This window comes from Choloepus didactylus, chromosome 21, assembly GCF_015220235.1.
Source record: "Choloepus didactylus isolate mChoDid1 chromosome 21, mChoDid1.pri, whole genome shotgun sequence".
NCBI lineage: Eukaryota > Metazoa > Chordata > Mammalia > Pilosa > Megalonychidae > Choloepus > Choloepus didactylus.
The window spans coordinates 23,812,505-23,825,434 of record NC_051327.1 but is presented as its reverse complement, the minus strand read 5'-3'; the positions used below and the strand labels follow the sequence as shown (position 1 = coordinate 23,825,434).

The 12,930-nt window shown below is 60.3% G+C and overlaps 1 protein-coding gene across 4 annotated transcripts in view; it reads left to right on the top strand.

Moving 5' to 3' along the window:
• SDK1 (sidekick cell adhesion molecule 1) overlaps positions 1 to 12,930 on the top strand; it is a 941,791-nt gene that overhangs the window by 856,594 nt on the left and 72,267 nt on the right. For all 4 annotated transcript variants that reach the window (XM_037813737.1, XM_037813739.1, XM_037813740.1 and 1 more), the window contains 3 exons: positions 98 to 201; positions 3,685 to 3,755; positions 12,539 to 12,674. In XM_037813737.1, the coding sequence (XP_037669665.1) occupies positions 98 to 201; positions 3,685 to 3,755; positions 12,539 to 12,674 (311 nt within the window). The remainder of the gene's footprint in view (positions 1 to 97; positions 202 to 3,684; positions 3,756 to 12,538; positions 12,675 to 12,930) is intronic.

Genomic DNA, 12,930 nt, shown 5'->3' with positions numbered 1-12,930 from the left:
GGGACCGTCCTGTCTCCATCCACGGACCCCCAGCAGCCCCCGAGGACAGCACAGGTGGGCAGGCTCCCCACCTTGACGGGTCTCCCCCACGTTCCAGGCTGAGGCCCTTCACCTCCTACAAGCTGCGCCTGAAAGCCACCAACGACATCGGGGACAGTGCCTTCAGTGCTGAGACAGAGCCCGTGACCACTCTGCAGGACGGTGAGCGCCGGGGCTGTGGGTGGCAGGGTGTCCCCCCGGGGGGCAGCTCCTCCTGGGCAGGGAGGGGCTGGAGGGAGCCCGTGGTGGGGAGCAGAACCCTGTCACTAGACCCCCAGGGCCTGCCTGTACAGCCCGTGGCCTCCCAAACCCCTGCCATCCATTGGCGTCCCAGGGATTAAATAACTTATAGGATCATTTAAAATGAGGGTCAAAGGGCAGCTGGGTTTTAAGACATTTCCCCAGTTTTTCTCACCGGCAAGCCGCTCTATTTGACGGCAGCACAGTTAAGTGATGGGAAGTGAGATGGCCTGGGGGTGCTTTGTGCCCACTCGGTTCGACCTTGGAGAGCTGGGCCTGAGGGTCCTCGTACTTTTCGGTGACGCGGTCCTGCCGGGCGGGAGGCGAGCCGGGGATTCAGGGTCACCCTGTGCCCCGCTGGCGACGGGCAGCCTCTCGGGTGGGCAGGAGGACGGTGCCACGAGGCGGGCGCTGCGGCTCGGGCCAGGGCTCGCCACCCCTGCGCTTAGTCGTCCGGAGGCGCGTCTAGTAATCCTCCCGAGGCGCGATCTCCATGCAGCGCGGAGCGGACACTCCTCGAATAACCCGTTTCCAGCTGGCTCCCTGTGGCCTCCCAGCTCCCGCCTGCCTCTTTGGTAACCTGGAAGTTTTGTTTCTCCTACATGAGGCCTCAGATGACCAGGAAGGCCCACGATGGGGTCCTGGCTAAGCCTTTCTAGGCTTTTCTGCAGCCCACACGCCCAGGGGAGCAGAGCGCAGCGGGGGCGGTGTGCCCCGAGGAGAAGGGCGTCCCCGGCTGTGCTCTCAGGGACAGGGGACGTGGGCTCTGCCCCTCGAGGCCTGGGGATGGCCGAGGCGCCGCCCGCTTGCTCACCCGTCCTCCCTGAAGTCTGGACCCGAGGGGCAGGCACGGGCAGGAGCTCGGGCAGAAACTGCCTTGCGCGCGTGGGTGAAGGCGTCGCGAAGGTTCGGGCCCAGCAAGCTCCACCCGGGCTGGCGAGGCCCAGACGCAGCCGAGGGAGAGGAGGGGGCGGCGGGAAGACGTGGAAGCAAACCCTGGGGGAGTTCTGAGAAAACCAGAAGAGTCTTTTAAATGAACTCACTTAAAACAGGGTCAATTCCACACTAAACCGTAAGAGAAGATGCCATTGGAACAAAAATATTAAGATATGAAACCATATCTTACATTTAACGAAAATGAGGTAGTATTTACAACTAAGCACTAATTCTTAGAATAAAGGGAGAAAAAATACAACAAAATACAACTGATTTCATTGTTGTGACATGGCTGAGGGGGCCTCCAGGGGCCTGTCTCTGACCTTACACCCCTTACAAGGTGCCATCAAAAGGGCCGGGGCCTCCCCAGCTTCCCAAAGGCCCTTCTCAGTCCTTTGATATTGAAATCACTTCTTTTGAGGCCCCCATCCAGTCGTCTTCGGGGCCTGAGATCCACGGTGGATTTGCATGCCGTTTGCATCCTGCCCCGTTCATCCTCGGCCAGCGATTGTCAGGGAGGGGCGGGGAGCCCTGGGGCCGGGAGCCTCCTTGGCGTAGGGGGTACCGGGGAGCTCACCGGGAATCTCTGATTGTGCTGATCCATTCCCTGCGCAGCCTCCTCTCCTGGGTGTTGAGAACCCCCTGCAACTGCAGCCTAGTGTGGTCAGGCTCTCCGGGGGGCTGGGTAAGGGCCCCCCATTACCTGAAGCTAGGCCAGCAGGAGGCACAGGGGGCCGCACCAGAGACCCGGCGAGAGCAGCGCCGGGGGGCTGGAGGGCGGCCGATGAGGCAGGAACAGGGTGCCGGGGGCCGCAGCAGGGCCAGGCAGGCCGGTCCCGAGGGAGCCCTGGAGGTGGGGACCCAGGGCCCGAGTCCTGGTGAGGAGGGCAGGGAGTCTGCCAGGCCCCGGGGGCAGGGTGGGGAGAGCACCGGCAGCCTCCAGGTTCACCAACTGTTAATGCAACGTGGAGTAGGCATCTGAGTCTCACTGTGGGGAAGGCGTCACCAAGGTCAAGTCCATTTGCTAAGATAGGGAGCAGCGGGGAGGAGGGACGGGGGTCAGAGAAGTCCTCCCAGGCGTCACGGATGGGCAGAGGGAGGTAGCAAGGTCCCAGTGCAGAGTGCAGAGGCCAGACACACATGACCCCTCCAGAGACCAGCGTGAGCTGCGGTCGGCCAGCCACGGGCCTCCCCAGGAGTCAGCCCCTTTCATGACAGTCACATTAGTTTTTAAACCAAGAGCAGCACGGCCTGGCTTGGACATCTGTCCTGTTCGGGAGAAGTGGCTCTGACCTGAGACCTCTGGAAGTGCAGGCCCCAATCCCAGGGGCTCCCAGGGCCCAGCACTCCTACGTCCTGCTCTCAGAAGCCCCCACGGCAAGAGCGGAACCAACTTGTGTGTCCCGGTTGAGTCTCTCTGCAGGCACCAGGTCAGGGGTGTCACCTTGTGTCAACCTCATTAGGAGCGGCTTCTCCTTGATACCAGTCAGAAGCTGTGGGTTCTCTGCCTGATGCGCTCAAGTGACCAATTCCTGAGCCACCTGGTTTCAAAGAGGAAGAGTTTATTGTTAAGCACAAAGCAGGAGAGCAGATGGCCTATTGGCCTGAAAATCTGTCTCCCTGAACATCAGTAACTCTAATAGTTTTATAGTACCAAAAGACGGGCAGGTTTTAGGATATTGAGCACAATGGCTCAAGATGACGAGGTTAGAGATGATCTAATTTCGAGCACACACAGATTGATGACATGCTTAGTCACAGAATATATGTAAGAAAACGGCGGCCTTCATATGATGGCGGGCGTGACTTTCAGTGTTATGCTGAGGTACAGGTGACTTATAGGTTAACGTTTAAGCTACTTTGCATGTCAGGCGGGCCCATTTTGGATTGATCCAGCTCTGTCTAGCAAGATCTTTTTATAATTGGGGTGGCTCAGTTCTGGGCTGATTCAAGGCCCTTCATTAATAAACATTAGGAGCTGTCTTTAGTGATCATAAGACTCTAAAGGTGAAAAACAGGATAAGGGGGTACAAGTGGGGGCTGGTCACAGGTTTTACAATCACAAGATAAAGCCTACATAGTTACACAATCATCAGAAACCCAGGCAGCTGGGTTACAGTTCAGAGATGTCAAGTATCTCTCTGTCTGCTCTAATACACTAGACAGTAAAAAAGGAATAGCTGTCTAGTGACTCAGTCATCATAATCACCCCTAAATCCTGGCTTCTCAGTTACATCCTGGGCACAGATTTTGAAGGGGAGCCTGGGAAGACCCCAGAATGGGCAGAGTGGAGGGTACCAGCATGTAAGAGGGGGGGGGGCTTGGATGTTGGCTCGTTGGCTTCCCCCATCCCTTGGGGGCTGGCCCTGGCTGTCCCTCCCGTTGGAACGAGGGAGGCACTGCCCTGGAGGCCGGCCGAGCCCGAGCAGAGTCTCCCTGACGCTCACTGTCTTCTCCCTTGGCTTCCAGTCCCGGGTGAGCCTCCAGGCTTCGTCTCCGTGACCCCGCACACCACATCCTCCGTCCTGGTGCAGTGGCAGGTAAGTGCAGGGGGGCCGCGTGTCACGGGACAGCAGGTGCCCGGGCCCTCGCACTCGGCCACAGAGGTGACGCTGCCCGAGCCTGGCCCCGGATTAAGCGTTTGCTAGTAGAGCAAAGAAAACACCTCGCGATGGCCTTGCGGACTTGAAGGGAAACGATGTCCAAGTGTAATATCGGAAAGGTGAGACGTGGCTGTCGTTCGAAGACGGAATGAACATACATTCAGCTCACCGCCGAGGGAGCCGGCAGGGTGGAGACGGTGTGCAGAGAGCACCCCAGGGACTGACCGTTCACAGGTGTCCGACGAAGGAGCTCGGGCAGGGTTTCCGGGTCGCTGCCTTAGTTTCCCAGAGCTGCCGTGACGAGTGTCCCATGCTGGGTGTGTCACAACAGGAGCTCACTGACTCGTGGTTTGGAAGGTAGAAGTCCAGGGTTGCGGCATTGGCCAGGCCTTGCCTTCTGCCCAATGTCTGTCACTTTCTGGGCTGGCTGGCCGCAGTCCTTGGGGTTCCTCAGCTTCCTTCCCCTCCTGTCACATGGCGGTCCCCTCTCCCCCTCTCCCCTCTCCCCCTCTCCCCCTCTCCCGCTCCCTCCCCCACTCTCTGTCTCTGCTCTTTCGGTTTCCGTGACCTCTGGCTTCTGCCCCCGTGACCCCTCTGACCTACTGCGTCCAGAGGGCTCCAGCAATAGGGATAAAGGCCACCTGACTCAGTCGGTCCTCGCTGTAAATAAAATAAATGTCTTCAAAAGGTCCTGTTTCCAGCGGGTTCACACCAACACACTGACAGGAATGTGGGTTAAGACCAAAAACCTGTCTCTGTGGGGCTGCGTAATTCCATCTACTGCACGTACAAAACTGGTTAATGTTGTACAGGGCAGTAAAACCACAACGTTGGAGTTGCTCTTTCTACAGAACCATTTGCATCTGGATGAAATACCCACAAGGCAGCACGTATCCTCACAGCCTGGGTCTTTCGCCTGTAAACCAACAGTGGTAAACAAAGGCACAGTCCCTGGGTGCCTGGTAAACTACGCCGTGAGAGGGCGTGGAAAGGACATGCTGCTTGCTCCGCCTCAGTTCCAATTCTGGATCATTTTTAACAGTGAGGGCCGTTAGGGACAAGCCAAGGAAGGCTCCGAGCCCAGGGAAAGTGCCGGAAGAGGCAAATGTGAGAGTCCCCTGGAAACGGTAAAGCTGGTGACCACTAAAGGGCTGTCCTCTCCCCAGTTGTGTGGTGACTTGGTGGCATCAGAGGGTCTTCAGTTGAATCGTGTGAAATCCGAGTGTTTGCCTTGGGAAAACGGCACGTCCTCGTGGTTCGGCCTCATCTGACTTGGTCCGCGCTCACAGGGGCCGGCAGGCGGGGTTTTCGTAACAGGCCGCTGCAGTGCGTCGTCTCCTTCAGGAACTGCTGTGGTCCTCGTGGGCTGCTTCGCCACCCTCTCCTCTTGCTAAGTGACAGGTTTTAGAAGGAATAGGGCCCTTTAAAGGTGATCAAAAGACATTTCCAGAATGTGAGACTGGCAGTCGCTGCCGTGGCGAATGCGGTTGTCAGCTTTACCAGGGTAGCAGGGGTTGGAGCAGGGGCAGGAGCCCCGGACAAGGCAGCCCGGCGCCCACCACCCCGCCTCGGGGAAGCCACGGCCCCCGTCTCGCCCCTGAGCCCCGGGTCAGGCCTGCTGCGGCCCTTCACGCCTCCCCTCTGCCATTGGCAACGGTGATGCCACCTCCACACCTGCCCAGCCCCAGGCCCCCTCTGTGAACACAGGCCAGAGGTGTCGGCCAAGCCTGGTGTCCGAGGCCCACTCAGCTTCCGAAGTCCGTGCTTCGCATCCAACCTCCGTCAGGGGCTTTGGGAGGAAACATTCAAAATGGAAATTCAAGCCCCCCCCCCCAATAGAACCAACTGAAAGAGGAGGGGCACCGTGTCCTGTGCCAGATTCTGCCGGGAAATGTGCGTTTCCTTTGCAGACCGTGCGCGTCCTCACCAGCAGCGAGGCGGGCCTCCTTCCCGCCAAGGCCTCGCTCTTGCTGCGCTGTCTCCTCCGGACGAGTGGCCGTCACCCACGCACTGCCCGGCAGCCCCTTTGCCGCCTGGGCTTCGGGCTACGCAGGGCCCAAGCGCACCAGCTGCCGACGGGCAGCTCCGTGGGGTGGCAGCGAGCACCAAAGGAACTTGGCACGCGTGTCCGTCAGCTGTCCCCCTTCAGAGCCGAGCAGAACAAACTAATTGCGCAAAGCACAGAGCAGCATGGTCAGTAGGACGGGTTGTGGAAATAAATGCCTTCAACTGCCAAGCGGTGGAAGTATAATTAAAATTATGAGTAATTTACTAGATCAGAGTGAACAGAACAAAGAAACTATGCTTAAGTATAGATTTGCATTCCAAATGCAATGCTTCACCTGTAAACCTTTTTTTTTGGGTAATTGGTTTAAAACGCAAACACCGGCTGTAATTTGAAGGATGCCAGCCCATTTTAATCCGCCCTCCGTGGTGGTCTGTCAGGTTTGATTCTCCCCAGTGGGGCAATCAATCTTTGCTTTTCATGGGGGCCAGTTCTGTTTGGAAGCTTAAGGTTTCAAAAATACATGCTAGCTGGTGGTGCCTTTGTGTTCACCCTGAGTACAGCTCGTAATAGGAATTAATATTTCTGAATTGATCACAATGTTTAATCGGCTGTTCTAAAGCCTCCAGTGGCTCCGAGCATCTGCCACTCAAAAGCACCTCTCTGGTGCTGCGCCAACTTCTCCAGAAGTGGACGTCGAGGTGTTCTGTTGCTAAAGAAAATCTCCTTAGCCCTCGAGCCCGTCCTGAGCTGTGACCTCCCGGCAGAGGACAAGCCCCGAAGCTGCACGAGGCACCTTCCTCCAGGAATGTTCCGGGGGCCTGGGTGTTGGGGCTGCCCAAGAACCCACCTTGGGGCGTGTTCCTTTGTCTCTGCCCTGGCACCGTCACTCACAAGGGGCCGGGTCCTGCGTGGGCTGCTGAAGACGCAGAGTGGGTCAGTGGAGGGGAGCAGACCCCTGGCTGCGGGGAGGCAGGAGGTGCCGGCTGCACTGCACCTTACAGGGCACCCCGGTCTCCCCAGTCGGGCCGGGCCGGCAGAGGTTCGGGGTGTGGACCCGCTGGCCGGGTAGGGGCCAGGCTCCCCAGATCCTCGAGGGCCCCCGTGTTCTGCTGAACCACTGGACTTGACCCCACAGGCTCGGAGGGGATCCTCACTCCCGCTCGGGGAAGGATGGGAGTGTGGCCTGAAGACGCAGACGCCCAGGGGGATGGCAGTGCACTGGGCTTGGACGCCAGAACCAGCTCCACCGCGTCCTGGGCCTGGACCTGGGGCCTGTCACTCAACCCCAAGGCCCCAGCTGGTCTCTCTGAGGGCAGAGGTTGGGCACACCCTGCCGGAGGAGGCGACCAGGAGCCCAGAGAGCGGGAGCCACCACAGCGTTCTCTGCCAGCAGGCGCAGTCCGTGTGGGCGTCCTGCCACCTCCATCCCTCAGGCAGCTGCCCGGAGGCCTGTCCCCCCCTCACCCCCAGGATGTCCGTCCTCCCCATCCCCCTCCTCACCCCCAGGGATGTCCATCCTCCCCGTCCCCCTCCTCACCCCCAGGATGTCTGTCCTCCCCGTCCCCCTCCTCACCCCCAGGATGTCCGTCCTCCCCGTCCCCCTCATCAGCCCCAGGATGTCCGTCCTCCCCGTCCCCCTCATCAGCCCCAGGATGTCCGTCCTCCCCGTCCCCCTCCTCAGCCCCAGGGATGTCCGTCCTCCCCGTCCCCCTCATCAGCCCCCGGGATGTCCGTCCTCCCCGGCCCCCTCCTCACCCCCAGGGATGTCCGTCCTCCCCGTCCCCCTCCTCAGCCCCAGGGATGTCCGTCCTCCCCGTCCCCCTCCTCAGCCCCAGGGATGTCCGTCCTCCCCGTCCCCCTCCTCAGCCCCAGGGATGTCCGTCCTCCCCGTCCCCCTCCTCACCCCCAGGATGTCCGTCCTCCCCGTCCCCCTCCCCACCCCCAGGATGTCTGTCCTCTCCGTCCCCATCCCCACCCCCAGGATGTCCATCCTCCCCGTCCCCCTCCTCACCCCCAGGAGGCCCGACCTCGTTCCTTTTCCCCCTCCTCACCGGAGGTCTGGGAGCAGAGGGGATGTTCAGTTTAGAGTCACACAGTGCTCTCGAGACCACCCAGCAGACCCCCGTGTTCCAGGTGAGGGCCTGTGAGGTTCGGCCTCCGCCCTGAGCTCTCACAGCCAGCGGCAGCCCAGGATCCAAACCCAGAGTCGCCCAGCCCTGCCCCCGAAGGAACCCCCTTCGCCGAGTGACAGGCAGGGCCCATACCCTCAGCCTCGTGGGCGGCTCGGCCCCTCTGTGGCCCCCAGGGACTGGGACATGCGGGCACAGGCCCCGGGAACTGTATTTGCTGCCACATTTGGTCCCAGCAAAGACACTTATTTCCCCAAACTCGCCGCTTCCTGCTTTGAGCTGTTTTGGGTGAACTGAGTCGAGCCTCCTGCCCGGCCCTCGGAAGTGGATTCCCCTCCCTGGCATCCCATCCCAGGCCCAGGCAGGCCGAGGCGTCTTTCGTCCCCCGTGGGCTCAGGGCACTGGGGCTGCCACAGGGAAGCCCGGAACCGAGGGAGCGGCTGTGGCGGTGCCCTCGGGAGGCGGCAGGGCCGGGGCCTGGAGACCCAGGGGAGCTGCGGACCTGCCCACGGGCTCAGAGACGGAAGCAGGGGCGACACCTTCACTGCCAACTTTTCCATCCATTTTTTTAAAAGGCGGCATTAAATAAGCTTTCTGTTGCAACGTTGTTGTCGTCATGCTCGAAGGACAAGGCCCGAGAGCCTGAGGATTTCGGTTTAAGTCTCGACTGCAGCCGACAGGAAGGCCGGGCCCAGCGTGGAAGCGGCAGTGCCAGGGCCCCCCGTCCTCGTGTGAGCGGATGCCGGGGCGCCCGTATCACGTGCCGTGTGTGCGAGGAGCTTGGACTCCAGCCACCCAACCAGGCGAAGGGCCCACCCATGATGGACTCCAGCTGCAAGTCTGGGGGTCCCCAGGACCACTACAAATCCGGGGGATCCCACCGCTCCTTCAGGTCGGAGAATTTGCTAGAGCAACCCGCAGAGCTCAGGAAAGTGCTTTCCTCAGGATTACAGTTTTACTGTAGCCAAGGGAGAGGCGCAGGGGGAGGCCTGGGAGGCCCCCGGGAAGCTTCCTCCACCCCCTCCCGGCACACGGGTGCATCACCAACCGGGGAGGCTCCCGAGCCGGAGTTTCCCTCGGGGTCTCCGTACGCGGGGATGGTCGATGGGCTCGACGGCCACTGGCTGACACGGCCCTGGCCAGGGTGGGTCCTCCTGGAGTGGCCGCCGCACCCCGAGTCATCTCGGCCGGAGCCCTCACATGAGCTGTTGGAGCCGGGAAGGGACCGGGAGAGACCGCTCTGCACGGGGGGGCTCCAGGGTTTGGCGGGGACGTGCGGGATGCTGGCTGGGGCCTTCCTGACGCACGGTGTGTCGTGTGCACGCGGCGTCCGTGTCTGCTGGGTGGGAGGCACTTGGGGACACGGAGAGGCGTCCTCCTGGACCACGGGGAGCCCGTCTTCAGAGAGTGGGGGGAGAAGCAACAACTCAAAGCAGACCCGGGCCTTCTCGGAGGGGAAACCTGAAAGGAAACCGTGGGTAAGGAAAGGGTGTAGGGTGTGGGGTCTTCAGGGAGAGGAGCCAGAGCAGGACTGGAGACCCTGAGAGAAGTGGGGATGGACAGACAGCCCAGGACACGGTGGGGTTTACCCAGGCTGGGACACTCAGGATGGCATACAAAAAGAAAGGGGTAGAATTTAGTAAAAATAAAATAACAAACCACATTCTGTAAACCTACAACTTCTCTAATCAAACCACAACAAAAACCACCAGCCTCCTCCAGCTCCCCAGCGCAGGAAATAAGGCCCTGGCTGTGGCCTCCTCCCACAGCTGCTCCCACGCGGCCTCCTGGGGCCTGAGCTCTGGGCTCAGGTTTGGGGTTCGGTTAGTTCTCCTAAGTGGGAGAAGTCCTGGAGAGTGAGCGAGCCGGCAGGGGCCCCTTTGGTGGGGAGCGGTCGGTGGTCAGGGCTCGATGGCGGGGCCTGGACAGATGGGTCTCAGGCCACCGGGGTGTCCAAGTCGGTCTGCTGCTGGGCCTCGGCTGCACACCTGCTCCCAGGCCCACACCATCCACCAGGAGAGGCCCTGGCTGCACGAGTTCACTCTTTGATTTTTATCGCTAGCTCTATTACTGTGAGGTGATGTAAAATATATCTCCACCCACAGATTGTGCTGATGTAAGGCAGTCACGAAAGGGGAGGGAGCCCATAAAAATGTATGATGTCCAGTCCATTGAATTTCAGACCAACAGTAATTTTGAAATTCAGATTTAACCGATGTCCTGTGTAATTATTTGCTAAATCTATAAACCACCCGGGAGGAAGAAGGCAAAAGTAAAATGAAAAAGACCCACTTGGCCTCCAAGACCCAGGGCTCTGGTTCTGGTTCTGGCTGCGGGAGCTGATGGAAAGGGCGGGAGACAGAGCGAGGCCCCGGGGTCTGCTGCCCGTGATGGCAAAGTAAAGGCAGAGAGAGAGCAGGGGAAGGACCCCAGATGACGGTCCTCCCTGCCCAGGGCAGCTCTCCCCACCACGCCCAGGCCCGGCAGCTCCCTGTCCCCTCACGGGCCCGCGGCCTTGGAGCCGGGGCTGCAGGCCAGCAAAGAGCGGGGAGCACTGTGCCTGTCAGGGAAGCAGAGGGGCTGTGGGGCGCCAGCGAGCCACCTGTGTTACTGTGTCTTTGACGGTCACTTCTGAAACAGCCTGGAAGCCTTTTGGAAATAAGGCAGAGCGACCTCCCAACACACACACATGTGCCTCGTGCCTTGGGTGTGCGTGAGCTTGCACTTCTGCAGGTGCCTCGATGCCAGCTTCCTTTACCAGCAGAGCTAGTCCACCCGAGAGTGGGAACACGCACGGAGATACTGTTTGCTTCCTGGGTTTTGGATCATGAGAAGCACAGGTTATAATAGAGAGGGGTTTATCTGAATAGCCAAATCCTGTTGGTCCTCGGGTTCAGATGGGGACCTGTTTTGCTAAAACTGCTGGAATGCAAAATACCAAAAATGGACTGAGGGTTTATTAGTTCACAAATTTACAGTTCTCAGGCCATGACAATGTCCCAGTTAAGGCATCAACAGGGCGATACCTTCTCTGAAAACAGGCCAATGGCATCTTGGGAAGGCACATGGCCGGAGTCTGCTGGGCCCCTCCTGGGTTTAGCTTCTGGTTTCTGTTGCTTTCTCCAAAATGTCTCTGGGCTTCTGTCTTAGCTTCTCTCTCTCAGCTCCTGTGTGTCCTTGTTTGTTTCCCCCAGGACATTTCTCTCTAAGCGTCCAGGGGTCCTCTCTTATCTTCTCCAGGGCGAACTCTGGATTTCATCTCTTAGCTTCCCTCCTGATCCTGGTTTCAACGGCTGTCTCCAAAATGTCTCTGGATGTTTTCTCTCTAAGTGTCTCAGCCCGTGTCGACTATCTGAAGGACTCCAGAAAACTAATTGAGACCCACCTTGAATGGGCGGGGCCATATCTCCATGGAAACAACCTAATCAAAAGGTCCCACCCACCATAGGTCTGTCCCCACAAGAGTAGATTAAAAGAACCTCGTCTTTTATGGGGTACACAGCAGATTCAAACCAGCACAGGCAGGAAGAAGCGGTCGTGGGGGTTTGGATGGCCGGGGGCTCTTGTGTGACAGCTTGGACTCTGCTCAGGAGCAGGAAGGGTCTGCTCCGGTGCTGGCAGCGTCCTGCGGATGGGGACCGTGGAGTTCTCCTGCACCGGGTCTTCGGGTGAGGCTGCGAGGTCCCCGCAGCGGGGCATGCCGCTTCCCCGTCTCCTGCTCACAGCCTGATGGTCTCGCCCTCTGCTGACTCTGGGATCCCAGAGGAGAGGCCGCGAACCCTGACGGCGCTGAGGCTGGGGCCATGATTGGGGCCTGCGGGGAAGGGGGGGCCCTTCCTCTGGGACAGGATTTTTGCCCAAGTGGACCCATCCCTCACATCCTAATGGATCGACAGAAGCGCATGGAAGCAAGAAGAGCAAGGGGGCTGGGCCTGAGTGACACCCCAGAGTAGATTTGCAGAGGGTGTGGAGTCACGGGGACCCGTGGCCAAACTGTCTCTCTGGGCCACGCCCCGGACCTCACGGTCCAGTCTGACCTGTCCTTGCTTCAGTGGTTTCCAGGAGCCAAAAGGGGTGAAATCAGCAGGCACTTGGGAGACCTCCAGGCTGGGGAGCCTTGGGGATTTCAGCCTCAGGCGTGGGTCAGGGCAGGGTGGGAGTGACCCGGCAAGCAGAGAGGTCAGGGGGTCCCTGCTAGGCCAGGCACTGAGGCCGGGTGGCCAGGGGTGGTGGGAGCAGCTGGGGCCAGCTGAGGACGAGCCAGCAGCAGCCAGCAGTCTCCTTGTACACCTGCCTGTGGCCGCCGTCCCCGCGTGAGGGGTAAGACACCCACGGAGCCCAGGGCCCAAGGGCGGCCACTTGCTGGGGCTTGAGGAAAGCCAGAGAGCAGCTCCACAGCCGTGTCCTGCCCCGGCGTCCCCTTGGGTTCCCCTTCAGGAATTGACAGCATCGCTGAGAACCGTCCCCTTGAGCGAGTGACTTGCCCCTACGTGTGGCTCCCCCTGGGGGAAGAGGTCGTGGCCCCCACCCTGCTGGCCCAGCCCCTGGCCGAGGGGTCACTCCTGCACCCACTGTCCCCACAGCCCCCGAGGGACGAAAGCCTGAATGGCCTTCTCATGGGCTACAGGATCTACTACCGGGAGCTGGGCCCCGAGGCCGGGCCGGGCCCCGAGGCCAAGACGGTGAAAAGCCCTTCGGCGCTCAGAGCCGAGCTGACAGGTGAGCAGCGTCCCCCTCCTGGCGCGGGCACAGCGGCCGCCCGGGCTCTCCGGGGACCCCGAGCATCTGCGCTGGGCCGGGCGTGGCGGGGTGCTGTGGGTGGGGGTGGAAACCGCTCTTCCCCCGGGGCGCCCCCGTCGCGGCTGCGACAGTCCTTCTGGCCCTGCTGCCCAGCGGGTGGAATTCGGGGGAGTGGTGGAAGGCCGTGGCCCCGCACGGGAGCAGCCCAGCCGGGGAGGGTCTCCTGGCAGGCCTC